The sequence below is a fragment of the Esox lucius genome, chromosome 11 (genome assembly GCF_011004845.1).
Source record: "Esox lucius isolate fEsoLuc1 chromosome 11, fEsoLuc1.pri, whole genome shotgun sequence".
In the NCBI taxonomy this organism is placed as follows: Eukaryota; Metazoa; Chordata; class Actinopteri; order Esociformes; family Esocidae; genus Esox; species Esox lucius.
In genome coordinates, this window is record NC_047579.1 from 15,757,150 (window position 1) to 15,785,046 (window position 27,897).

General features: G+C 46.8%; 2 protein-coding genes across 9 annotated transcripts in view; one reads left to right on the forward strand and one right to left on the reverse strand.

Moving 5' to 3' along the window:
- LOC105012855 (brain-specific angiogenesis inhibitor 1-associated protein 2) overlaps nt 1–14,460 on the forward strand; it is a 102,872-nt gene extending 88,412 nt beyond the window's left edge. Inside the window, exons 8-16 of one of the 5 annotated variants that reach the window (XM_013135752.4) lie at nt 1,603–1,863; nt 2,552–2,725; nt 2,936–3,005; nt 3,244–3,445; nt 3,557–3,625; nt 6,453–6,606; nt 7,624–7,664; nt 13,578–13,662; nt 13,766–14,460. In XM_013135752.4, coding sequence (XP_012991206.4) covers nt 1,603–1,863; nt 2,552–2,725; nt 2,936–3,005; nt 3,244–3,445; nt 3,557–3,625; nt 6,453–6,606; nt 7,624–7,664; nt 13,578–13,638 — 1,032 coding nt within the window. In that variant the 3' untranslated portion in view covers nt 13,639–13,662; nt 13,766–14,460. Of the gene's footprint in view, nt 1–1,602; nt 1,864–2,551; nt 2,726–2,935; nt 3,006–3,243; nt 3,446–3,556; nt 3,626–6,452; nt 6,607–7,623; nt 7,665–10,030; nt 10,184–13,084; nt 13,130–13,577; nt 13,663–13,765 lie in introns of those variants that run through there. The other 4 variants (XM_020051123.3, XM_013135753.4, XM_029123357.2 and 1 more) reach the window with 4 other exon arrangements.
- Nucleotides 14,461–16,539: 2,079 nt separating this feature from the next.
- Nucleotides 16,540–27,897, reverse strand: part of aatka (apoptosis-associated tyrosine kinase a) — a 62,780-nt gene continuing 51,422 nt past the window's right edge. For 3 of the 4 annotated variants that reach the window (XM_013135748.4, XM_034295103.1, XM_029123356.2), the window contains 5 exons: nt 24,076–27,835; nt 23,527–23,691; nt 22,870–23,068; nt 21,570–21,803; nt 16,540–21,185 (listed from right to left, as the gene is read on the reverse strand). In XM_013135748.4, the coding sequence (XP_012991202.4) occupies nt 21,157–21,185; nt 21,570–21,803; nt 22,870–23,068; nt 23,527–23,691; nt 24,076–27,835 (4,387 nt within the window). In that variant the 3' untranslated portion in view covers nt 16,540–21,156. Of the gene's footprint in view, nt 21,186–21,528; nt 21,804–22,869; nt 23,069–23,526; nt 23,692–24,075; nt 27,836–27,897 lie in introns of all 4 variants that reach the window. The other variant, XM_029123355.2, reaches the window with a different exon arrangement.

Sequence of the window (27,897 nt, forward strand, 5' to 3'; positions counted from 1 at the left end):
ATAGGGAATACGGTGCAGTTTGTTTCCGCTGAGCCCTTATCTATTATGCAGGAGGCTATTTGGAGATGAACTTGCGGTTGACTTCATGACCGATCAGTTGATATAATATTCATAGTCGGGTGAATTGCGGCATTTATGAAAAGCGTGCTTCTCCGAGAAAACGTTTTCTTTCATGATGGAGGAGGATATGTAAAAACGGGTCATGTTCGCTGACCGCCAGTGTTTTTGTGCAGCTGTCTTGAGGGAGAAAGGAAGGGAAGGAGGAACTGTGTGTGTGTGTACAGGTCTCTCACACACACTGATGTGGAGCGTTTCTAGAACATGAAGATGGTTTAATAAGCATGGGGGCGTGTGTAGGAACGGGTTCACTAAGGTTCTGCTAAATAGTCCTCAGAGAGGGGGAGGGGGAGGGAGAGAGAGTGACAGTGTGTAGATGGAGAGAGAGAGAGAGAGAAAAGCAGAAGAGATGGGCCCTAGAGACAGAGGGGGAGAGAGAGAGAGACATATCCTGTCCCCAGTGCCATTCAGGCATGCCCCGCAGCTGTAGTGGTCAAATGAAATGACCCACCTTCTGGAAGTGTGTGTGTGTGTGGTCCATGTTCATCTGTACATCTGGGGATCTGTTTCTACAAGGTGGTTGGGCAGGTCCCCACTAGCGGAAACTTTTGGCTCAGGCACTAGGTTTGGTGGAAAACGCACAATTGGGTGTGTTGTTAGAATTGTGGTTACTAGGTTTAGGCATTACCGGTTAGCTTTAGGGTGTTTAGGTGTTAGGGCTAGGTTAAGTTTTGCCATGACATTTAGGTTATTATGGTTAGCTTTAGGGTGTTTAAGTGTTTGGGCTAGGTTAAGTTTTGCCATGACATTTAGGTTATTATGGTTAGCTTTAGGGTGTTTAGGTGTTTGGGCTAGGTTAAGTTTTGCCATGACATTTAGGTTATTATGGTTAGCTTTAGGGTGTTTAGGTGTTTGGGCTAGGTTAAGTTTGGCCATGACATTTAGGTTATTATGGTTAGGTTTAGGGTAAAGGAACAGGGAAAATATATCTCTGGGTTAGGTTGCTATCTTTGATCCCCATTAGGATAGACGAAGAAGTGTGTGTGTTTGAGAGAGCCACAGTTGTTTACATGTGGGGGGTTGATCTATGTTTATGTGGACCCACAAAGGCAGTAAAACTTGAACAATTTGATTTCATGTCTTAAGGTTTAGTTTTGCTGAAATATTTACAACTGAGCAGAATTGAAACTTTTTGGTCCAGGCATTAGCAGTGAAGTTTAGGCTGTGGCGTCAGCTGTTAGGGCCTGGTTGAGCTTAGGTCAGGATTAGGTGTGTGCGCTCTCCGAGCTAAACTGGGACTGCACGAAGGTCATTTTCCATTTCCTTACATGCGTGTACGGAAAGTTACCAAGAACAATGACCAGAGAGTTCTTGAAGAGCACTTTGATGTTAAATAAGAGGTTTGTGTGTGGGAGAGGTGATTGGACGGAACAGGCTTGAACTACTCTAACGGCCGCCATACGTGGGGTCATCTGGTTTTACTGTCCACGGTGCTAACGCAGAACTCCATTTGACTCATTGGTAGATGTTTCTGTCTCCTTCCAGGGCAAGGACCTGTTGACCCAGAAGATACCGGTTTGGCAGCAGGCCTGTTCCGACCCCAACAAGCTGCCGGAGCGGGCGGTGCTCCTAGCCCAGCAGATGGGTTCCGGGTCCAGCACCCTGGCCCTGAACATGGGCGGCTCCAGTCCCATGCACGCCTCCAAGTCCAACCTGGTCATCTCGGACCCGATCCCCGGGGCGCAGCCGCTGCCCGTACCCCCGGAGCTGGCCGTGTTCATGAGCGGAGGCCTCGGCCACCAGGCGGTGAGTGGGGCTTGAGGCGCCGCCGTTGTCCGGGGAATCCATTCCGCCGGGAACGTCGATAAACTGGAGATGAACAAATGGTGTCCATGAGGCACAATAGTACTCTTCACGCCATGACAGAATATTAAGAGATGAATGCAGAAGAACATTATTTAAAATGAGCGACATAACGGCCTACTGAAAGAGCTGCTTTGTCTGAGCTGGCCTTGAGTTCCTGGACTTATAGTGCAATTTGGTTTTTCATGGAGCGCATTCAAGCATACCATTTCTTTGAAGACAGCAGAACAGACTCCTGCTATGAAGGAACTGATCCGCTTAGCTTGAGTAGAGGGATTACATGCAGTTGCGCGTGGAAAAGTTGTCTCCGCTTCATGACGTTAAGGACGGAAACAGTGAAAGCAGTCCCCTTCAGCCCTCGATGAAGCAAACCAGACGTTAGTGTGTTCCGCTTTTAATGGTACAGCTTATTAGTGGGGCATTAAAAATGGCCCGGTGTCAGACCGGTAACGGAGACGTATGTTCCCTCACTGGATCCTCGCAATATCCTACCCTCCGTTTTAGTTCTACTTTTACCGTTCTACTGTGTTCAATGCCCGTCGATATACAGAAAGGCAAAGGAATGTACATTGAGTGTTTTCGCACAACGTGTGTTTACGCTGCCTCTGAATGTGGTTCTGGCCGTCCCCAGAGGCTGATGGGTTCGGAGGGGATGTCCATGGTGAACGGCACCGCCGCGGGCCACGGAGGAGAAGAGTACTGGACGGACGGGGGTGTGTCCCAGCTCCAGGGAAGACCCTCCTCCCCTCAGACCCACCAACAGGCCCCGCCCCTCCCGCAGGGCCAGGCCCCCTCCCAGAGACAGGTCAGAATGCTGAATCCCATAGGTCCTAGTAGGCACGACGCCACCTTTGAGATCCTAGAGAATTCGCTTGACGTTACGTTGCTTTACGACTGGGGACAAAACCCAGTTTATGCTCTACGACTGACATGTAAAGGCATATGACGTTTAACTGTATGAACAGGATTCTGTATTACACGAGGTGATAGGAATGTTCTTCGCATCTCTCCATAGGCCAATGAGCACTACTCCAATACGCTTCCTGTCCGCAGGCCCCTGCCTGCAAAGAACAAGACCTCTGTCGGTAAGAGAACCTTCCTTAATTACCGCCTGGCACGCAATAATGTTCCCTCTGGTTGGAGAACTTGTACTGTCAGCCTCTGTGTGTTTGTGAGCAGAAACAACAGTGTTTTAAATCAGCTAGCTGTTAATGTTACTTAATGTAGGAAGTAAACAGGAAATGCAGCGACATCTTCTTCAGTGGTAACCCTTGGGGATTCTGTGGGACTCGGACCTCCCTCTCATCCTCCCCCTCTGCCCAGGCGAGACCCGTACCTTGCCCAGGTCCAGCTCCATGGCGGCCGGCTTGGAGAAGAACGGCCGCGCCCGCGTCCAGGCCATCTTCTCCCACGCGGCGGGGGACAACGGCACCCTGCTCAGCTTCTCCGAGGGAGACGTCATCACCCTGCTGGTCCCGGAGGCCCGGGATGGATGGCACTATGGAGAGAACGAGAAGAACAAGATGTAAGAGCCCAGTCTGACTGACTGACCAGTCTAATCGCGTTCCTCGTTTTACAGGGGTTGTTCATGTTCGGGCCTCTGCAGTGGTTTTAACGGTTTGTTTTTACCTCCCAGGCGCGGTTGGTTCCCGTTCTCCTACACCCGCGTGTTGCCTGAGAGTGAGAACGAGAAGCTCCGGGTGAAGTAAGTGCACGACTCCAGAAATCCTCCTAGCCATTTGGACCACTGGTCTTTGTCAGTTACCCCCTGGATGTTTCATAATGAACAAAATGTTGCCTTTAATCTGAACTCAAGAAAATCAAATGAATCAGTCAGAGAAGCGTGTATTGGGGCGGCTCGGCGGTCCAGTCTGCTGCCTCCGGTGCACAGATAATGCTGCAGCGCGGGTTCAAATCCACCCCAGAGCTTTCAGCAAAAAGAATAAAGCATCGAAATGGGTCAGATATATAATAGAAATACTTCACTGCTCTAGTTATAGGCTGCTGTCGTTAATTACTTTTTATATTAAGCTTTTTTTGTTAGCTCTTAACCAGAATGGAAAAATGCGTTGCAAGCCTTATCAATAATGACCAATCCGGTTTCCTAGAAGACTGCTTGTCATCAGAAGATAATGACATTATGCGATATCACTCAGCCTCATCATGCAGCCTCAACAATTATCCTTTGTTGTTTTTTTTTTTCCTTTGGAGCCAGAAAAATACTTTCAACGTCTTGAGTGTGCCTACTTTCAGCTGGTTTGAACACTTTGGACACAAACCTTTTCTCAAACCCAGCTACTCTGTTCATTCCATCCCCTCCCAGTATATTCATATGATTGGGGTCTCTTCATGGACGTCCTCTGAATGCGTTTCTGGTCTTTCTCTAGAGACAAGACAGAACCCAGATACCGCACCTGTCTCCATTAATGCAAGTAAACATTTAATCTCCCTCTATAGCAATGCCCTTCTGTTGTATGTTTCTGTCTCAGATTCAATACCCAGTGCTTTGGAACTCTTTGATTTCATCTCCCATTAATTTTGGATGCCTTTAAATAATTTGGCCAAGCTGGCACCAGTACCCCCAGTAGTTCCTGTCCCAGTTTCAGCTCTCTGGAATCAGAAATATGGGTCTTATACTACCGGTTTCCTCACATCAAAACATCTGTTTGGGAACGCTCCCGGCTTCATGCGCATGTGCGTCTTTCCGCTGGGTTCGATTCCCATCTCTACCCTTCAGCCCTGTCTCATTTTCACCAACGAATAAATAAGCGGATGTGCACGTCCAGTCTCTTTTATTGTCTGTAACTTAGAAGGACATCCTAGCGGGTAGAAGTTACTTCCTCCTGCACCTGCTTTCACCCCTTCCGTGGACCTTTTCAAAGAGCTGGGAACGTCGGTCATTGGAACAGCCGGGTAAGAAGCCTGGAATACCATATGCTGATCTGCGAAGCCCCAACCGGGGTCATTGGGAATATGACTGGATTCAACATCCACTGCTGCTTGGAGAGCTACCGCCGAGTCAAGTGTTGAATCTGTACAAATACGAGACAGTCTTTTATGTTGTGGGTTGAAGAAAACAACTACGTGCTAATGTCAAATCCCTTTTATTAGGAATATGTTTGGTGTATGAGAACTAGAACATTTTCACATGGACACTAAGTTTCACTAATTGGCCCTGATCTGATATAACGGCTCGCTGCTCCAGACCTTCTCATCCTTAAGCTGGTGGAGTTGTAACGTCCAGGATTTGAAGGACGTTTTTATTGATGAGCGCAACGGTTTCCTCCAGGATTGGCGGGAAGCATTTTCGATACAGGCCTTTTTTCTTCCTGTATCTAAATCTCCCTTCATCCGTGAAAACATTTGAGGTTCCATGGATTAGTGTGTTGAAGTTGCATCCTCTTGTACAACTAGTATCCCTGATGCCAACCTCAAGATTGGCTTTCCTTATGAAAAACTCTTAATACAATCCGAACCTTATCTCTAACAGCCATTTTGGAGAGAGATCTTGCTGTATTTACTCTTATACACACATTTTCTAAAAATATATTCTCATCAACTAATACATTTTAAATGTATTCATCAATGTCTGTGTACCACCGTTCTGTACTGTTGGCATCTCCAAATGAAACTCTCACAGACTAAAGTGTTTAAGATGTGTGATCTGAATGCTAATGGTATTTGCAGTGTCGGGGAGATTTGTCCGGTCCATACTGTGTAAAGTCATGGAAGTAAATATTCCCTTAATGTCCAAGCCTTCCAGTTTTGAGAAATCTTAGAAACTGGGTTAGATTCTAAAAAACTCATGACTGCCCTTACAGCAGCAAAGACATTCTGAAATCATGGTTTGATCAGGAAGCTCATGGGAAAAATGTGGATGTACGGTCTTGACATTTTAATTCGGGCAAGGTCCATTGTTGCAAGCCCAACACCGTGTCAACCTGGACTTCAGCCATCTTTTTTACAATATTAAAAGTAGCTAATGTCTCTACTGAATGTTTTACATTTCACCTGACTTTGATTTCTCATAATAAGTTCTGGTTGTGTACTTTTGTTTAGTCATTGTTTTGATGTGGTGGTTAATTGTTTGGTTTTGTGCTGTGGTTTTGTGCTGTATTGATTAGGTTGTGTAACTGTCATGTGCCGTGATTTGAATGTATCGAATGATGTCCATGTTTTATCATTTGAAAAACTTGTAATGAATAAAATATAAATGAATACATTAAAGTGTCTGGGACTGCATTGAGCCAAAACAGTGACCTTGTTCACCTCTAGTGAACAAACTGTGTCAACTCTTTCACCATTGCGTTCCTACATTCACATTTCAATCACTCAGCAGAGACTTAAATTCAGATCGCCTTACGGAACCAATTAGCGGCCGGGACTCCTTTACCTCGTACGACTCGGATCAAACTGACCTTTCGGTTACCTGCCGTTGATCTGCTGGTCTTATCCCCCCCCCCCCCAGCCCCTCCCCCGTTGGAGCTGTGCACTTTTCTAGTGTTACACTGTGTTCATCTCTGCCTCTCCAGTCTGCATCACGGGAAGAGCAGCAGCACAGGAAACCTGCTGGAGAGTGATATGTCTCTGCCCATGCCGGACTATGGCCTGACCGCACGCCTGCTGGCTCAGAGCCTGGCGCAGAGCCGACCGAGGCCCTACAGCATGGCGGGCTTCACCGCACAGGTGAGGGATGCGCACAACACAAGACACTCACCGTCCGTTTGGAGAGTAGACGCTGGTTGGGTTCAATGCTGATGGAGGACGCAAGGGGGTCCGCCCCAGGGTTCCAATAATAAACACTGGCCACGTTTTCAGCTCCAGGGGGTCAGCCCTAGAGGGTCCAATAATTAACACTGGCCATGTTTTCAGCCCTAGAGGGTCCAATAATTAACACTGGCCATGTTTTCAGCCCCAGAGGGTCCAATAATTAACACTGGCCATGTTTTCAGCTCCAGGGGGTCAGCCCCAGATGGTCCAATAATTAACACTGGCCATGTTTTCAGCCCCAGAGGGTTCAATATTTAACACTGGCCATGTTTTCAGCCCCAGAGGGTCCAATAATTAACACTGGCCGCATTTTGGGACGTCTGTCCGTTTTGTTTGTTTCATTCTTAACGTTTTGGGGCTCAGGGCAACATAGAAAGCCCCCTGCGATAATTCCCGCAACGTCGGCCCAGTGAGTTAACGCGCAGAACAGTGCCGGCGAAAGTCTTAAGCCTGTTGTGTTATTGACAAATTCCATGTCTGCTTTGGCTGGACGTCTTGGTGTGTTGTTAAAGCTGTCAGCGTTATCGCCACAGACATGTGATTTATCACTCAGGGCCAACCACTCTCAGAATGTTCCAGCACAATCCACACTGGTCTACCTCTGTCTGACCGGTCTGGTGTGTTGTTCTGCCAACACAATGTACCACCACGATGAGTAATACTGCACCAGGAGATGACTGGGAGAAACTCAAACGCAACGTTCTGGCGACACCCGCTGGTTCACCGGAGCGTTCGCACTTCAGTAACCAACGTAAGAGTCATAAGAAATGATGCGTTGTACCTAACCAGAGTTCTACAGCTGTTGAGGTGCATTTCTAAGGCCGTGCTAACTTGAACCTGCCTGGGACTCGTGTTATTCCTGGCTGTGTTTATGAGACTGTTCGGTGGGAATTTAACCGTGTGATGACAATGCTCTTTCTGTGACCGTTCCAGCCTCCGCTTGAGGACTACGACAGTCGCTTCGCTGCTGCCAGGTAAGACCTGTTCTATGACCTGTCCTCTTCTACTGACTTGGTGCTCACAGCAGGCGGTGTGGCTGTAGAATCTGTTGTGTGAACGTGTGGTTAGATCTGCCGAACTGACCCGACCAGTCTATAGGAAAACGGCCAGTCCCGGTAGAGTTACTGATTAATTCAGCCCTTCCGGATTGTTCTGTCGACAGTGTTAGGGGAGAGAGTCCGGCCCAGTCCCAGATAATCTTTACCTCCAGTCACCATCCTGATCTTGTGAGCTGGTCCAGATAGCCAAACATCTGCATAAGCCTTGCAACATCGGGATGGTAATACGACCCCCCCCCTCAGTCTAACAGATAAAGTTAACTCTGAGACCCTGCAGCTTGACAGGCTTTATGTCCCAAGTGTCTTTTGAATGGTGTGTTATATACTACACTGAATGGTGTGTTTATAGGATAGATATACTACACTGAATGATGTGTTATAGGATGGATATACTACACTGAATGATGTGTTATAGGATGGATATACTACACTGAATGATGTGTTATAGGATGGATATACTACACTGAATGATGTGTTATAGGATGGATGTACTACACTGAATGGTGTGTTATAGGATGGATATACTACACTGAATGGTGTGTTTATAGGATGGATATACTACACTGAATGGTGTGTTTATAGGATGGATATACTACACTGAATGGTGTGTTATAGGATGGATATACTACACTGAATGGTGTGTTATAGGATGGATATACTACACTGAATGGTGTGTTATAGGATGGATATACTACACTGAATGGTGTGTTATAGGATGGATATACTACACTGAATGATGTGTTATAGGATGGATATACTACACTGAATGATGTGTTATAGGATGGATATACTACACTGAATGATGTGTTATAGGATGGATATACTACACTGAATGATGTGTTATAGGATGGATATACTACACTGAATGATGTGTTATAGGATGGATATACTACACTGAATGGTGTGTTATAGGATGGATATACTACTCTGCTGACTCCATGGCAGCTGTACCTCTCTGTAGTAATAGGCGACGTTAACAGCATTTTATTGTTCAACTGGCACTGACGTCCCAAACGGCACCTTATTCCCTACATAGTGTACTACTAGAACCAGACCCTTTGGCTTCTGGTCAGGCAATACACACTTTAGAGGGAATCAAGCGCTGTTTGAATGGCGACCGTTTCTGTTAGCGGTGCTTTAATCCAGTCAGTCAGATATGCTGCCGTCTGTGGGGATGAAGGGGTTAAAGCGGGTCTGTCTGAAGGGATGCCTCTGTCTGGTGTGTGTGTGTTTGTAGGTGTGCCCTTTTTTTTGTGTGTGTGTGTGTGTCTATGTACGTGTGTATGTACAGTATGCACTGTCTGTCCATGGCTGAACAAGCACACGTGTGACGACAGTTAACGAATGACATCATCGTGACCTCATGTTTGAAATTGCGACTGCACCAAGCCGAAAGCATCTGACCCCATAATGCTGTCTGTGGTTGCGTGGGTAGCGCCATTCAGAGATTTCTCAATATTAAAGGGGAAGATGTCAGCTTGGTCCTCTCATGGTTTCGTGCACAGTCGTTACCAGACTGGAAGTGTTCATTCTGCTAACTGGAGTGTGGCGTCTGAACGTGGAAAACGCCTTGAGTGGCGTTTAACTGACGCTTGCAGTTAGCTGGGTTTTTGAGTGTTAAACATTGGCTCATTCCTTCTGGAGACCTGAATGGAAGTTAAAATCCTTCCTTAACCAACAGGATTCCCACCCAGTTGACTCACTTTAAAATGGCAAATGTCCTTAAGCGTTTTGTCAGTGGTAAACCAGACAATCAGAAGTCTATGGTCCTTCTACACAACTGATCCAGGGTCAGATCCTGCGTTAACAGGTCCATGGTGCATTCACCCTAGAGGAATTGATCTCCTCTTGCACCAGACCTCCGCTACCAACCAAAATGGGTTAACCACGTCCAAATGTCCTCTGGTTACTTCAATTGGCGTATCCTTTCTAATAAATGCGTACCTTCTAAATGCTTATCCACCAAAGTTAGTTTCCTGAAAAACCAAAGTGCAGATAATGACACGGAGGTCTGGGGTTTGTTGGTACATATGTCTGACCGGTGCCTTTAGGCGGTGCGTGTTTCAGGTATTACTCACATTGAAGTCCGACCACACAGAATCACTGATCTACAAATCTCCAGAGTAACCCAAGACTGGTCGCCCCGTGATCCAGATGAGTGATTCTGTGCCAACCCCGCCCCCCGCCCCGCCCCCTCCCTTGTCCCGTCGCCATTCTTGTCTCCATCTTCTTTCTGAGTGTCTCTTCCCACCTGGCAAGCTTCCTCTCTCTTTGTTCCACAGTTCCGATCCCGAGGGGAAATTGATTTCCACAGTTTGAGAGCAGACAGACAGTCAGACACACAGAGGCGGCTTCCTACCGGATAGCGCAGGGGCGCCCCCCCCCCTCCCCTCCCCTCCCTCCGCCATTTTGTCACCCACCTCTCTCCCTCTCGGTCTCTTTTGTGCCCCCCCGCCCCGACCCTCCCGACCCACCCACCCCTTCTTCCTCTGTCTCCCCGCCTCCTCCAAAGTGGGCGTGCCTCCGGTCTCACCACTCATATCCGTACTCTCTTCCTCTCCTCGATCCCGCCGTCGCTACTTCCTTCCTCGGCGGCAGCGGCGGCTGGTGGGTGGAGGATGAGAGGGGCGCCGAGGGGGAGAGCTCGAGAGGGACCGTTCGGCTCGCTGCCTTCCCCGCTCTGACCCATGAACTCTGAACTCCTCTGTCTAACCCCGTGTCCGGTCCGAGAAACAGAACGGACGCCAAAATCTCAATCTCAAATTAGAGACTGCCTTTGCCGCTGCCTGTCTTTGACTTTCATGCATGTACATGGTTGTCATTTTGTTCCATCTGAGAAGACATGCTCCTGTACTGTACAAGTGCCAAAAATGCCAACATTGTATTGTATACAGTCAATGTACATTTTATGTACTAAATGTACTAAATCCTCTCAACCGCTGAGCTGGACCAAACGGAATGGACTTTTTATTTTTAAAGCATATGTGAACTGACAGTGATTTACGATTATGGAGCCCAGGCTTGAAGCTTTGCTTTTTTTTTTTTTTTTTTGTGAGGCTGCCTGTCGTTGTTTTGAGAGACATTTTAGGTCGTGAAGCGCTGTGCACATTTTTTCTTGTCAATGCTGAAGTTGATTTGAGAATTCTATCAAGACAATGTGTCATATTTGCCTTAATTCTGAAATGTTCTTTTTTCCATATCTGTAATTACTGTGCACCTGAAATGATCCTGACATCAGAATTAGGTTTATTACGAGGAATTGGACACCCCCTTTAAATTATTTTGACAATATCACGTCTTTGTGTGATCAGTTTGTCCGATTATTATCGTAACTGAAATTGGACTTTTTAAATCAATGTAATTAGGTGAAAAAATACAATGAAAAGGTAGTTTTACAATGCAAAATCTGTTTTGTTTCAAACCAAGATCATCCTACCAAATTCAGTCCTCTAACCTGACTAGTAAGTAGTCAGTCTCAGATATTGTTCACGTGAAAATAGTCTTTGTTGAGTTCCGTGTCCACACAAAATCTCAGAGTAGGAGTACTGTTCTAGGATCTTTTCATGTTATCTTTTTAATATTAATGAAAAATGAAGGAACGTATCCTAAATCAGCCCTCCTACTCTAAAATCGATATTGGGCGTGATTTAACCTCTTCTATAAGTATTTGCGACAATCCTCAATAATGAACTGAGAATTTTGACCCTCCCATGAACTTTATGATGCTTTCCATAACTGCTGTGATCTAGTAGTGGGATGAAAAGTTCAAAGTACTAATGACTTGAATGTTTTTCTATGATTATGATCTTGTGGCCTAAGTGATTATGTGGTTGTTGGTCTTTCTTTAAAAAGCGTTAACTGTCATTGTAAAATCATTTTCAGAAAAAGAAAATATTGACTGAATAATAACTAATATCTTGAGCATGCTATTGGAGCGATTATCAGAAATGTTATACCATTGGACAATGAATGTATGGTGACTTTTTACAAAAAGTATTCTAAATAAAACATATATCTATATATTAATAAAACGTTTGGTCAGACGAGATATCTGTTTGGATATTAATGACTTCAAACATTTTTTATTTTATTTGAAGTCATTTTATTTCAATTGAATCCTCTCTTTTGACAGAAGTGTGTTTTAGGGCCAGTACTGTCTCTTCACCGTCCATCTTTTTTCCGTGGTGCCTCGCCAGTCGCATCGCATTCCCCACACACGCGCTCTGTACCGCCTGTCGTCAGGGGGCCGGCATCATCCCACACTCGCCCTCGCCCTGTCCACCTCCATCCTCTCCCTCTAAACGCTACCTCTTGACATCCCAGTGTCCTCCCATAGCGACCGGGCTCCGATCACTGTGTCACCATGATGTGATTTAAGACGTTAAGTATCCGTGTGTGTATGCGTGTCCTGCCAATGTGTATGCGTGTCCTGCCAATGTGTATGCGTGTGTGTTTCTGTGAATGAAACTGGAGACGTCCTCCCCCTCCCCTGCTTGCCTGCTCTTCTTTCTGTATTTAAAAAGTACTTTTCTATGTTGGTGGAGATGTGAATATTGTTCCGGTTTGTGTTTCAACTTGTGTTAGGGTCCATTCCTGAAGCTGTAGTCTCGACTCATAAACGGGACCCTATTGCCTACATGGAGCCCTACTTTTGACCAGAGGGCTCTGTGAAGGGGACAGGGTGTTGAGAAGTCGGCCACTCGGCTTAGTCAGGTGCATGAAGGGGCATGAAACACGCATCGTGTCCATCGGTTTTCACAGCAGTCAGAGGGACAGTTTCCCAGACGCAGGCGCATTTGTCACGCATGGTCAGAACGACACAGGGAACAGGACACCATTTTAAAACCCATCCCAGTGCGTTTGTGCCTGTGTTGGTTAACCTGTGTTCATCTTACATCAGACTAACCGGCCATGCCGATGCGTTTGTGCCTGTGTTGGTTAACCTGTGGTCATCTTACATCAGACTGACCGGCCATGCCGATGCGTTTGTGCCTGTGTTGGTTAACCTGTGGTCACCTGTGGTCATCCTACATCAGACTGACCGGCCATGCCGATGCGTTTGTGCCTGTGTTGGTTAACCTGTGTTCATCTTACATCAGACTGACCGGCCATGCCGATGCGTTTGTGCCTGTGTTGGTTAACCTGTGGTCATCTTACATCAGACTAACCGGCCATGCCGATGCGTTAAGGACCAGTGACCATGCATGCCTTGAGTGTGAGAGATCTGCTGTTACGGCCCCGTTCTCCGTGCGGTACACTCCAACCTAGTGCGCCGTGTGGGGGACAGGGTGGTATTTTGGATGCACTCAAACCCAAGGGTTTTCTTTACCTTCTAGTTTGGGTCCAGAATTGTCCCGGTTCTGAAAGAACAGAGGACGCCAGTAAGTCAACAGCCTCCATCGCCGCCTGCCCGCTCTCTCGCTCGCTCAGCCAACCAACCAATCACATTCTCTGTCTCTCCCTCCAACTCCCTCTCGCTGGGTTCTCTCGGCTTGTTATTGGCTGTCCGGTTTCAGTCGGGCGCCGGGAACCACTGGTCTTTTTTCCAACCTTCGGCCTCACTGATTGGCTTTCCTCTCCTGAGGCGGGGTTTCTTCCAGCCAATCCAGGGGGGCCACGGGTTGCAAAATAATTAGTACGGTCTTTCATTAAGGTAAATGTGTATCGGAGGGAAAAGCTCCCCGGCTCGCATGCCTGCATGTTCTGTTCACACTAACAAGTAATGTTCTAATTCCAAAGTGATGATAACAAAGAGCACTTGACTAGAGCATTTGTTTGTCTCACACTTGCATGTTTCCTCTTACATTCAGTGTGCTTATTTACACACAGAGTCCCACGGGGAGCAGGGGTATGGTGTTACCTTCCGGCTGCTTTCCAAGGGCCTCTGTAATCTATCAGACCTCAGAGATCCTGGGTGGGTGATTGGTTGGGGTTAGGGGGACCAAGTGTCACCCACAATGTTTCTTCCAGACTAACCCTCTCTCTTCCTGCCCCCCCCCCACCTTCTTTTTCCACAGCGACCGCGCCTTGGAAATGTACTTCAGACAACCCATCAATGACGACAGATCTGCACCCATCTTTTACTAGCGGGGCCCCCCGAGGCGCACCAGGGCTGGGCTCAGTTCCTTTTCAGTTCAGCCAGTGCAGTGTGTAAAAAAGAAAAAACACCACTTCCCATCTTCCTCAATGCTTTTTAATGATTGTCAAAATGGACGGACTGAATTGAAATCGAAACTGACCCCATTTCTGACGGAGCCCTTGTGGTACGAGGAGAGAGATGACATTGGTCGTCTCCGTGATTAGTAGTAATGTTCCAAATTCCTTATGTTGTACTCTCCAGCAGATTGATTGATCTGCGTTTATATGTTCCTGTAACTCGGAAAGTAATGTTCAGTCAACTGTCCAGGGGGTTGAAAGAAATGACTCGTACTGTGTTATAAACTTAGATTACATTAGATTACAAATATTACACTGGATGTATTGCGCTAGAACACATACATTTGTAAATACTATTTTAATTTAAACCAATGATAGAATACAGTAGGCCAACATGCAAGCAGGTTGGCACCCGAGCTATCTGTCTGTTAATAGGACAGGTGCTTGGATGGTTCCACCTCTGCACCTAGTTCAGGGGTACCCACACACACCTGTTGGATGGTTCCACCTCTGCACCTAGTTCAGGGGTACCCACACACACCTGTTGGATGGGTCCACCTCTGCACCTAGTTCAGGGGTACCCACACACACCTGTTGGATGGTTCCACCTCTGCACCTAGTTCAGGGGTACCCACACACACCTGTTGGATGGGTCCACCTCTGCACCTAGTTCAGGGGTACCCACACACACCTGTTGGATGGGTCCACCTCTGCACCTAGTTCAGGGGTACCCACACACACCTGTTGGATGGGTCCACCTCTGCACCTAGTTCAGGGGTACCCACACACACCTGTTGGATGGGTCCACCTCTGCACCTAGTTCAGGGGTACCCACACACACCTGTTGGATGGTTCCACCTCTGCACCTAGTTCAGGGGTACCCACACACACCTGTTGGATGGTTCCACCTCTGCACCTAGTCCAGGGGTACCCACACACACCTGTTGGATGGGTCCACCTCTGCACCTAGTTCAGGGGTACCCACACACACCTGTTGGATGGGTCCACCTCTGCACCTAGTTCAGGGGTACCCACACACACCTGTTTTGCCCGCTTCCCCCATTTTAATTGAAAAAGTATGACCATATGCAATGTTTTTTTTTTAATTAATTAATTTTATGTTATCAATGTTTACTTTTTGTATTTATGACTGTTACAAATCACTCCAGGTCCATTTTAGCCTATTGGGCCCCATCTCATTTTTAACAACTTTTCTTACAAAAGCAAAACCCTGGTTCTATGAAGAAAGCACAAATGATTCTTTGCGTTTTCTCTTCACCACGTTTTTAAATCAGGGTATCCCACAACGGTTTGCGACTCCTAAGTTTGCTAAACCCTGACCTCGATAGTTAAGGTATCTTACAGTTAAAAAGGTGTCTAAGACAAATGATTTGATTTATTTGTACAAAACCATGTAGGCCTTGGTGTTCTTTGATACAACACTGTACATGTTACCAGGGAGTTTCTAGAGCTAGAAAATGAACATACAGCAGCAGTAGCTCACATAATCCAAATCAGTGAATCAGGTTATGTCACAAACCTCTTTCTTTCTGACAACATCTCCTTTGTAGTATAGCAGTTCATCTAAATGATATAGCTGTGCAATGACAGTGATCCAATCTAATTGCCAACTTTATTAATGCTTATGTACAGCCGATAAATTGTAATTAACAAACGAAGGCCATATTGTGTATTAGTTGTGATACAGTATGCCCAATGATGTGGGGACCGTGCCTTTTACTAAAGCTGTCTCTGTGATTTCCCGTGCAGCTTTAAGCGAAGTCACCTTAAAACCCTGGTGCACGCAAAAGCGAACATGGATATGTTTTATCGCTGTTGTTTGCTGCACTGTTTTTTCCAGATGTCATTGGAAGTGTATTTGACAGATTTTTGTTTGTTTCAAAAAAGTTTTCAGCTAATTCTACTGTAAACATATTTGCTTGAATATGTTAAACTACTACTACATACTCCGATAGAGAAACATACTGAGAAGCGCTGTTATCTTTGCAATTGAGTTGTTTAAGTTATGAGATGGTCTGATTGGCCATGTTAGCTAGCACAGCAGAGATCAGAATGCAAATGTAAATAATGGCTGGTGATTTTCTGTTCAGACATAATGTCCTGCCTGTGATCAATTAGCATATTGTTGTCACAGCGGGATAGTGGGTGATCATGCAGACTGTGTAACACGGTGGAGGTTTAGCTCAAATGGCTCCCAATCCCCTTTAATATGAACTACTTCTGGCAAGGGACAGCTTGGGAATAGGGAGCCATTTACAACATGTATTGTTAGTCTTTGAGGTCAGAGACTGGACAGGGACACAGATTAATGTGGATGTCAAATAAAGTGCATAATGGCAAGCAAGAGGGAGAACCAATATGAGGACCTGAGGCATAATAGACTGTATTTTCATTTGAGTCATTTGAGTTACTTTGTTTGCGGGCGGGTGAGCCATTGGCCGCCATGCATATCAGAAGGGTTTCAAGCACATTTTATACAGTTTTATAATATTTTCCCACTCTATCCTGTTGTCTGGTTCATTTCTGATTATATAACTGTGCTGTACAAAAAGTGCACATTCAAGACCTTGTATGAAATAAACAAAATTGGACACAAGTAATTGGACATTTATACTTTTTTGGTGAAATGATGGACGTGTAATTACAATTCTTATCAAGAACAAAGGACGAAGAACCGGGTCATCATTTTTTTCCAACAGATAAAAGAAATATACAAGCAAGCAAAAGTGAAACTGTATGATGGCTTGTTAGCAGGCTGAAATAAACTCTTATACATTGTTTCTCATGTAAACATTAAAAAGACTAATGTGAACATTTGAAGTTTGCAAAGTGTGGAGTGTATAGATGTATTTTGGCAGCCCTGATTAACATGCATTATGAATCAGAAGTAAGGCAGTATTTCTAGTAATTCTAGGAATTTGTGCACCTGGTTTTGTGGTTCAATGTGTATTTAAGTATTTGATTGACTGCACTATTTAACTTTAGAAATGTGATTTGTCTCTTCCATCTTCTGACTCCGTGTCAGGGGGTGTTTTTCAACACGGAGAAGTGTGCCGAGCCATGAATGTTAGTTCAGCACCTAGCGGTCATTGTCTCATACACTGTGTCACGCCCCTTAGATTTATAAAACTACTGGCTAACGGAACCATTCGGAACGGAGTCAATTGGTTGGTTTCTTCTGCTGTGGCTTTTTTCCCTCAAATCCTAAAACTGTATTTAAAAAAAAGGTTCTAGTGATTACTAAATATATTAAAGTAACTAGATTAGAATGACATGTGTCTACATGCAGTCCTTAACATGTGCATGTGCCTCAGCTCATTAGGAAGGTTGTCAAGTCAAGATATTTTTCTCTCTCCCAGTCCCTCAACATATGAACTGTTTGAGTGAGGTTATGTTCTCACTCACTCAGGGTTAAGTTCTCCGGGGTTAAGAACAGGCTGAATATAGACTGGGGGAGGGGGAGTAAAATGCTGTAAACAACCAGTTGGCTTTCAAGTCCAGCTGGCTTGCCAATGAGTAAATAAAAAAAAAAAAATGTAGGGACCAAGGTCACGTTCAGACATTTACAAAAATGAGTCGTAGTCAACGGCAATATAAATGTGACAGACACGAGAGGGGGAAAAAAACTGGTTTGATTTATTTCTCTTGAATTACACTGTAGCATGACAGCCGTGAACCTAGGATGGGCCTTGAGGAGTGGATCTAGCCTGGATAACGTTCTGCTCTCTTCTCAACACCTTACGGCAGTTGTTCCCTGTCCTGGTCCTGGGGACCCAAAGGGGTACATGTTTTTGTTTTTGCCCTAGAATTCACACACACAAGTGTATGCCTTTTGGGACCCCAGGACCAGGATTGGGAAACACTGCCTTACGGAACTGCACCGTCCAATAATTTGGCTTGACAATGAGATGGCAAGAGCACGAGCTGATCTGTGGCCAGGCTAGAATGAACCTACAGTGATGACGACGGTGATGTTACTACTGGGGTGAGGACCAACTCATCTCTGCTGCAGACCTCTCAACTAGCATAATGTACCATCCATTTGTCTCCGCTATAAGTCACTGTCATACCTCTTTGGCAAATATTTAAACAACCTAGACGCACAAAGAGGAAGAGATTACAAAGAACAGAATTGGCACTTTCAGAAACTGAGGATAAGAGGCTTATATAATATCAAGTATCCCAGCGTAGGGGTGCTGGTCCAGGATCTGGTCTCCCCCTTTCTGTGTGATCAGAATTAATGTGTAACCTAAAAGGCAGAACCAATCCTAAATCTGCAGCACTGCTCGGTGACGTCTGATTGGCTACATGGCTCTGGAAGCAGAGGGAGGAGTCAGAACAGCAGTAACAAAACCAAGTGAACCAATCTGGATGGAAAGTGTTGATCACATCCACACGTCACTACAGAATGTGAAATATGCATCTTTCTCTTTCCATTAAGGGACTGTACACTTTGAACACCTGCACAGGTAACCATCTCTAGAGTGTAATAAAATAGATATGCATTAGAGACTGGGTAGACTAGAGAAAATAACACTGACAATCACAGCTTCATGTTTGATATTATGTAGACATGGAATTTCACTGAAAGGTGCTCTTGCATTCAAACACAGGGCTTGTTTTCCAGACAGACACAATTCCATATGGAACAGGCATTCTATAGTCCAGGGCTAGGAAAATGAGTATTCTCCCCAAGGTAGAATACTAACTGGTTCCAAATAGAACACCTTTGGGTTCCATGTAGAGCCATCTGTGGAAAGAGGTCTACATAGAACCAACAGGGTTTTACCTGGCTCCTCAAAAATGGGTCATTCAAATGATTCCCAGACAAATAACTGTTGTGGAAGCCTTTGTTTGGTCAGTGTACAGCAAACAGAAGGGATATTATTAGAAACCGTGTATCCCACATGGGGCCTTGTTCCCTATGTAGTGCGCTACTTTTGATCCCAGCTATATAGGCCTTTGTCCAGTGTATTGCACTTTAAACTGATAAGGTCCCAATCTGATTTTCCCTGCTCTTTTTTCTCCATTGAATTCTAGTCAGTGAATTCCTGGTTAAATACAGTATATGAACCACTTGGACTGGTGAACTGTAACACTTTCTATGACAACAGATGCAGTGCTTCATAAGTTCCTTAATAATGCGTTATAATACGCTTATGTGTTGTGTTAAATACTGAACCCTAAGATCACAAACAGAGATGATGGGTTGTATTCATTAAGGCTAGTGACAAAACAAAGAAGTTATGTCCAGCCCGGTTATCCCAACATCTTTGTTCTGATTTTTTTTTAAGTTTGGTAACTAATGAACATGACCCTATAATGTATGTTCTGCTGTTGTGTCACAGATTTACACATGTACACTACAGTGTTCTAGATGATACATTTTGAGGCCATGTAGAACCAACACAGGCTTGACTGAAAAGAGAAATGCAAGTAAATGCATGTTAGTCATTGACCTACAGCAGTGGTTCTCAAACATTTAAGGGCAAGGGAGCCTGTACTGAGATGGACAAATCTTTAGGGATCTTTCTGTAATTAAAACCCTACTCGGCTGAGAGAAAATTACAGTAGTATGCATTAGTAAGGTTTTTCCAAATTACAGAAGCAGAGCATGACGGAACAAACAAATTCCCTGCAAAGACTTTAAAATGCGTACCTCTTGGCAACCGAGCCTTCATTTTCCAGCTGTCAAACATTTTCCAACTGGCCTGCAATTTTATATTTGCCATTGAGGTAGAGAATTTTGTAAACGATAAAATTTAGGGGAACACAATATGTATTACATTGAAAACCTGATTGGTGAATTGCACATCTGTGAGCCACCCCAGGATAATGTTGGTTGCCCAGGGTTAAGAAGATGCATTGATTTTTGAGTAATAATATTGTGTTGTGTTGTATTACAACCCCTTATTACATACGCTTATTACACAGATCCCTTGACCAAAATCAGTTTCATATGTTATTTTTCTTTTTGGTAAAAAGAAAAAAAGGCATGTAAAAATGTCACTATATTTATACAATCTGGCCCGCGGACCGCAGTTTGAGAACCACTGAGCTACAGTTTGTTGGCCCTACTGACAGGCTCCCACAAGGCTTGGTTAAAATGGCACTATATACGGTTGTTTTGCACAACAAAATGTATTTGTGCCAATTTTCATATGTCTATCTCAACGCGATAACATTTCGAGCTTATCTACTGGAGTTTTAATACTAATCATGATAATATAAGTGTAAGTAATAATAAAGTGCATTGAAGCAAGATGTAAAAGTCTGGACAGCTGTGAGCTGAAGTGACTGAAATTAAAAGGAATTCCCTTAAGTGTTTCCTAGTTCTCAATATATTCTTTCATCAGATTAATACTGTTTCAATATTTGAACTAGAACGTTCTTGATAAAAGTACCATCCCTGGGAAAACAACAAAGCCTTTCCATATAACTTTCCGTGGTTTTAGCGAGGGCTGTGTTATTTCAGAGTGCCCAGTAGGTTTCAAGGCACCCCCACCCTTTTTCCAGCAACATCCTCTGTCCGTTTTATAGGGTGGGGATTTGTCGTCTTCTTTAGACACCAGCATTCAGCAGCTTCCCCTGGGTTGATCGTCCAACGTTGTCCGTTGGCTGTAAGGAGAAGCTGTAAGTGTTCTAAAAGATCCAACTAATGAACAAGCAGATAGAGGACCTGGGCAGCCAATGAGTGAGCAGCAATGTAACTTGAAATTTTTTCTTGTCTATTTACTGTTTCACAAAATGAATTGTCGCTAACAAACATTGATGTTGATTTTTTTTTTTTGCAAATAAGTTAATCATTGTCATAAGTATATGTTATGTTTCAAATACATCTATATTGTTTTGTTTCTGCAAATACCGAATATTATTTATTTTGCTTCGTTGTTGTCCTGTTAGAACTGTCATAATTCTTAAAGCTACCTCTTCCTCTCTGTAGTAATAATAAACCATACATTTTTTTTCTGTCTTCCAAATGGCACCTTATATTCTTTGTAGTCCCCTACTTTGGACCAAGGCCCTAGAGTAGGGCACTACATAGGGAGAAGGCTGCCATTTTGGATGCAGTCGTTGTTTCGCTACGATACGAGGCACTGTCTCATAGAGGGTCAACTAGGCCTGGACGCCCCAGGTCTGGAGAAATATTCGTCTGAAGGACTGGTAGCCACACTGTTAGAAGAGGAATCAACCCTCGTCCTGTCACGGAGAAAGGACCTCCTTGTGTCTCTCATTCCCTTCTGTCACCTTCACTGTTCCCTGCAGGATGAGAGATGAGATTCGTTAGGTCACAAGTGACACTTTGGCATTTCAGTTAATAGTGCTTTCTTTTCACAGAACGTTATCCATTCCATGTGTTTTAGCAGGGTTCCATTTGGATCTTTAAGCCAAATGTGTTTAATAAACATTTGCCAAAAATACACAGTTAAAAGGCTTGTATAAAATGTATTTGCCTCCAACATTTCAGTATAAAAATCAGTATCCGTGATACGTGTTGTAAAATACTCTGAGTAAATAAAAAAACACTAAAACAAACATGACTGAAAATCGGGCTACGAGTTAGCATCGGAACAGCCGTAGTGGGCCGTGCTTCGTCTCCTACCACAGTACCGCGCCACATCAGCAGTCTTCAACTGGACTGACCTCCAGCCGGGTTCGTGTCTGGGTTCGGGACGTGTGTGATGGAGAAGCGGGACGGGGACACACTGAAACGGGAGAACTGGGACGCCGCCGCTACCGGCTTGTCGTCATGAGCCTTGGTGGCGGGGGGCGGGACGGAGACGGGGGCTGGGACGTTGGGCGGGGACTCTGGTGTAGATGGGCTGGACAACGGGCTGGTCATCAGCGGGATGTCATCATCCCAGTCAAAACCTCCCCCTGTTTAAACAGACAGACGCTGGTAAACCACGCGCACATAGCTGAGGCAGTCAAAATAAAATGAAATATGCCGGAAATATAGTACCAGTCGTTGGTTCGGAGGCACCTCCTTGTTCAAGGGTATTTGTCTAGTTTTACTATTTTCCACATTGTGGAATAATAATGAAGACATCATCACATATGGAATCATGCAGTAACCAAAAGTGTTAAACAAATTCATTTATATTTTAATCCCAAACCATCTCTCAAGGGTTGAGGCTGAGAAGTAAATTTGATCAAGTACAAATAGGCCTCTGTTGATACAACTGAGTAACTGGGTCAATAGAGATGTTGATCTGCTGAAGGGATATCGGTTTGACCTGACTAATGCCATTGTATATGTTCTTTTAAGATACAATCCTGTAGAGCCTCTTGTCTTCAAACGATAAGTGACAATGGACATTTAGTCCCAGGGGGTTGACTCGCATCCTAAGGATTTTACCATGGGAAGTACATTTAGAGAGCAAGTAGCCTGTAGCATTCAGTTGCGACGGTTGCTTCCTGTGTATATGCTGTATTAATGAAGGTTTCCTTTGGTTAGTCAGACTTCTCTTCTTCATTTGTGGACATTTCCACAACAAGGTCAGGTGATTGTGGAGGCCAGGTCGTTTAAGGCAGCACTCCATCACTCTCTCCTCAAACACATTAAGAAGAAAAACTCCACAAATGTACTTTTAACAAGGCCAAAATGTATTCCAGTTGACTACCTCTAATGCTGGTTGAGAGAATGCAAAGAGTGTGAAAAGCTGCCATTGAGGCAAAGGGGGGCTACTTTGAATCTACAATATGAAATGTATTTTCATCTGATTAACACTTTTTTGGTTACTACATTCCATGTGTTATTTCATAGTTTGGATATCTTCACTATTAATATACAATGTAGAAATTAGTACAGCTAAAGAAATACCATTGAATTAGTAGGTGTCCAACCCTTCACTGGTACTGTATATGAGTCCCCAAAGGATTCATACTTGAACTAACACTCTTTGCTTCTAGTTCTACTGTTGCATCATCTTCAAATGTCTACCTTCTTCTGACATGTTGCCGTCTGAGTCCTCTGAGGCATGTGGTGCCCGCTTCAGGGAGTGTTGGTCGGGGTGGAGGTGGTGACCCATGGTGGGGTGGGAGTGCAGGTCCGATCGGAAGGTTCCCGCACCCGAGGCCTGGCCGCTGTGCTCTGCACCCGGGGGAAACGTGAAATCTGCCAATTCTCCTGTGGGGCTCTCCTGGTGGTCAGAGAGAGGCAGATTATCTGTACTGAGACGTTTGTCCTTGAATAATGAGAAGAGAATTGGTCAGCATACAAGTATGTATTGTTAGGGCCAGAAATGCACTACTTTAAAATGATTTCCAATTTTTTACATTGTCAGAAATTGAGAAACTTTTAGTTTCAATATTACATTATTGATGCTGTACAAATTACAGAATACATTTGTCTTACTGAAAGTCTGTTATCATTCTTTAGAGAAAAAACAAATGGCTTGGACAATGTTATTGGCACTAATATTCAGTTTCACATCCTTTGGGAAAGATAATTAGACTTAAACAGTTTTTGTAAACATCAGTAAGCTTCTTGTACTTGATCTGTACTGGGAACTTGGTCAACTCTGCAGCTGGAAACCGCTCAAGTTCTGCACATTTTCAGGGGTGCGATCCTATCACAGCAGCATGGGAAATTACTGACCTGGTCAAAGAGGAATACTGTGACATCATCAAAGAAGGACACAGCTTTCTTCTTGCTCTCCAGCTCATCGCAGAATGACTGCGTGAGGAGCGTGGGCATCTTCAGGAGACTACGCAGATGTCTGGCCCCGCTATGGTCGCTAACCACCACCGGGACCCCCATCACCTAGTCAAGTCAAATGTGTTGTAAATGAGTGTGTTTTACAGGGGCCCGAGAAATGTTACACCACTTTCACGGACATGGCAATAACACACCTGATTTTGCTAATCAAAAGGCTTTAAAAGTCAATTATTTGAGTCAAGGGTGTTAGCGCTTGGCTAAACGCAAAAAAGTTAACAGCTGGTACAACACTCTGGGTCCTCATCGTATCGAAATGGGGAAAAACTTGGTTTACGACATTGTGTGGTGTGCATGTTGTGCTCTTTCAAATAAAAATGTATACTAAATCCTTCAGAGTTTCTTGTTTGTCTCAGTTGCTACCTTAAGATGCACTACCCGAGAGTCAATTCTGTAGAGACAAGAGGAAAGGGGAATGGGACATGGAAATACCTCCTCCTCACTGTCTTCCTCACTCAGCGCCTCTTGCAGGTTGTAGCTCCGCAGCTCCTCATCGGACTCACTGTCATCCGATTCCTCATCCTCGCCCTCTGTTAGAGGAGCTCGCCTCTCCACCTCCCGGCACAGCTCCTGGAGGGACGGTGAGCAGGAGAGGAGTGACGGGGAGGAGGAGAGGCCCATGGTACTGTTCGGGCATCCGCTGTATCCCGCCTCTGAGCCACTACAGTCGTCCTCCACCCCCTCCTCTATCTCCTCAAAGTCCTCCTCTTCTCCGCCTCTCCCCTCTTCTTCGCCATCCTCGTCGACGTGATTGAACTCGGGCATGTCCTCTTCCTCCGTGGACACCTCCTCTCCCTCCCCCTCCTCCCTCTCCTTCTCCACCTCCTTTCTGTAGTCGATGGGGGAGTCGGAGCCCAGGGACTGGATTGGGGAGTAGTCGTCCTCCGCGGCCCGGTTTCGGTTGTTCTGATCGGAGGGTCGGCCTGAAGCCTCCAGTACTGCGGACGACCCCTCCGACGCGGCGGCGGAGCTGCACTCGGACGCTGGCTCCTCACCGCTGTGCTCGGAGTCCAGGCCTACGGCTTCGTCGGGGGCTGACTCTTTGGCCAGGCAGCCCCCCATCTGAGGGGGGAACGGGGCCAGGATGGAGAGGCCAGGGCCGGAAGTAGGTGTGGGGGAAGGCTCGGGACCTGTGGCGATGTCGAACACAACCACTCCGCTAGCGTTTGGCCTTAGGTCAATCCCTACCTGGGATTGACGTTCATCTCTCCGCAAAGACCTGGATCTCTGTCGCCCCACAAAGTCCTTCTCGCCACCTGGACTGACGAAGAAGCTACTTTGCTCGTCCTGCAGACTCTTCTCGTTCTCCGCGTCATAGTCGGAGAAGTATGCAGAGTCCCTGTTTTTGTCGCCGAGTGCCTTCACGTGCAGCTCAGCGCCAACGGAGCAGGAAGCGGTCATAGACACTCCGACCCCATCACCTAGGTCAACCTGTTGAAGGACCATTTCCTGCCCCCTCTCGTCCGACCTCAGGTTCCCACCGCCGATGGCCGGCCGGCTTCCTCCGAGGACCGGGTTGTGGTGGTTTCCTTCCGAGTCCAGTAGGAATTCCGCGTTACCGCTTCCCTCCTTTAACATGAACTCTGGGCTTTCGTTGTTCTCTGTGTCGTAACCACTGTCGAGGGACTTAGGAAGGAGGGATGAGGAGTTGAAAGAGGAGTTGAGAGAGGAGAAGGTGTGGAGGAAGACTTCACCGGGGCTGAAGGCCTCACAGGGACTGGCGCCAGTAACCGACGACAACGGCGACAACATGTTCAGGGTGTCCACCGACTCGGGTGTTCCCCTAAGGTTCCGGGTAGGGCACTCGCCATGGTGATGGTGGGCGGGGCTTAGCTCATCGCCGACGGCGTCATCGATGTTTTCCAGGGAGAAATCCGCAAAGATTCCTGAAGTGACGTCGGTGATGTCGTCGTCCTCGTAGTCATAGCTACAGTCGCTGACGTCGGCTTGGCCGAGGCTGGAGAGTTTGGCCATCTCCAACCCACTGTCCAGCCCTTGGCTCGCCTCCAAAAGGGACCCAACTGGCTCCAGCAAAATCCCCTCTGGGTGGCCCAAACCCAGGTCCACCGTACTCTCCAGCACACCGCCAGCCATTACTCCCACTGGACCTCGAATTTCTTTAACGTGCGAAGTTCTCTCCCAAACATTACCCCTCTGTTTTTCCGTGAGGACGACCTTAGGTGCGAGGCCTGAGTGTGAGTAAGGCTCCATGTAAGTGGTAGGGGATCGGATGTAGCCCAATTCAGGGATGCTTTTTGGCTGAGAGAAAAGCCTCTCTCCAGTGAACGCAGCAGGGGTTGGTCCGTGTCCCTCAGCAGACACCGTAGTTACAGTTTTGGTGGTGGGGATGGCACCCTTGAAGTAAAAATTCTTGACAACTGAAGAGCTGGAGAGTGAATCAAAAGCAGAGGATTGGGTGACGGGAACACCTCTTAGATGGTCTACGGTAGAGGGTTGGGTGACAGGAACACCTCTTAGATGGTCTACGGTAGAGGGTTGGGTGACAGCAGGCCTGTCTGACACAGCTTTATCTTTAGCTGTGTGGCACAGGTGAATAGAAATATTGCCGCTACCACTCTCACTGGCTCTAGTCGAAGAAGAAAAGCCACCACTCTCTCTCCCTGTAGCTTCCATATAGCTAAACGTTTCTGAGCCTCGTTTGAATACGTTCTGACTGTTAGCCACGCTAGCAGGCCACGGGTCCGTTGTGTTAGCAGCGGGGGTGGCATTGGTGTTGATGTATTGGAAGTCCAGGTAGCTGTCCTGCGATTGGACCGTCTGCCTAAGGTCAAACGACATGCTGTTGTTATTGGCCGAGCGGTTGGAGGTCCAGTTGGTGGCTTCTCGCTCAGAGAAGAGGCCGTCACCATCGTCAACCTCCCCGGCATCGCTATCTCCACTCATTCTGCCCCCCACCAAGAGTCCCCCGTTCCCTGTGTCTATATCAATGCTAATATGGTTACCCATGGGCAAAGTCTTCCTGAGGGGACCAATCATGTCATAGTAGCCTTCGCTAACCGTCCTCCTAGCTGAGGTGGTTAGACCCTTGTTGGACTCGAGATATGGGTCGCAGTGTCCAAGACTGGGGCTGCTTAGACACTGGGCGTGAGAGCCCACCCCCAGTGGGGTTTCCAGCCTCCCCATTGGCTGACGTTGGTCCCGCTGGGATGCTACGGGGGTGTCCTCCTCTGACCGGCAGCTTGTCTCTGCAATGGGCGACTCTTCGCAACGGAACGCTTCACTCTGATTGGGTGAGAAGTAGCGACGGGACTGCCCAAGCTCCACGGGACTGGCTGTGCCCGCCCCCTGTCTCAGGAGAGGCTCCATGGTCAGGGACACTCCCGGGCTGTCGTCCGAGTCGTAAGCGCCGCGTTTGTCCCCGTTGGCTGCTGAGGCTGCGGACCAGTAAGCACTCGGCTCTGCGCGGGTCTGCGCCAGGGGCTTCGGGGTATTGCTGCCCGACGAGAGGCTCCCGTCCTCAGCCTCCAAGCCGGGGCTGTAGTCCACCGAGCTGTCATCCAGGTGGATGTTACACTCAGCCGGTTCTTCAATGCGGATGTAGTACTCGCTGCCCACGGACGGGCTGTGGGCACTAAGCACCGGCACCACCCCCACCCCCGACCCGGAGCGGTCCGGCTCGTAGTAAGACGGCGAGACCCCCAGAGCGAGACCGCTCCTCTCGGCCCTACAGTTGCCTGACGTGGAGGCGTTCCCCACCGGGTAGTAGATGTCCTGGTAGTGGGGGTTCCCCTGGCCCAGCGGGCCGCTGGTGGAGGAGGAGCAGTAGGGCTTCTCGGCCCGGGCCTGCTCCCACTTGTACTCGAAGTTCAGCCCGCCTCGGCTGGTCTGCGTCACGGTCAGGATGTCGTCGCCGCCTCCGTCCGAGTGGAAGCCGTCCTGGGAGAACTGCTCCAGGAGAGGGAAGGAGTTGCGGGAGGCCGAGGCCGGCTCCACGTCCCCGGGGCTGGGTGTCCGGGCCGGGACGGGGCTGGCGGCTGACTGGGGTGCCGGGGCAGCGTGGCTTGGGGAGGAGCTGCCGGTCAGGTTGGGTCTCAGGGAGTTCCATCGCTGTTCGAAGTCCTCCTTGGCCTCGTTGGCCCCCTTGGCACACAGGTAGGTCAGCAGGAGGTGAACCTCCTCACTGTTGGGTCTCTGTTCCGGCTGCAGCCAGCAGAACTGCATCACCTCGTACCTGCAGGGAGGGAAGTGAGGGATCGAAGGAAGGAGGTGCTTAGTGTTAGGGGTGGTTAGAAC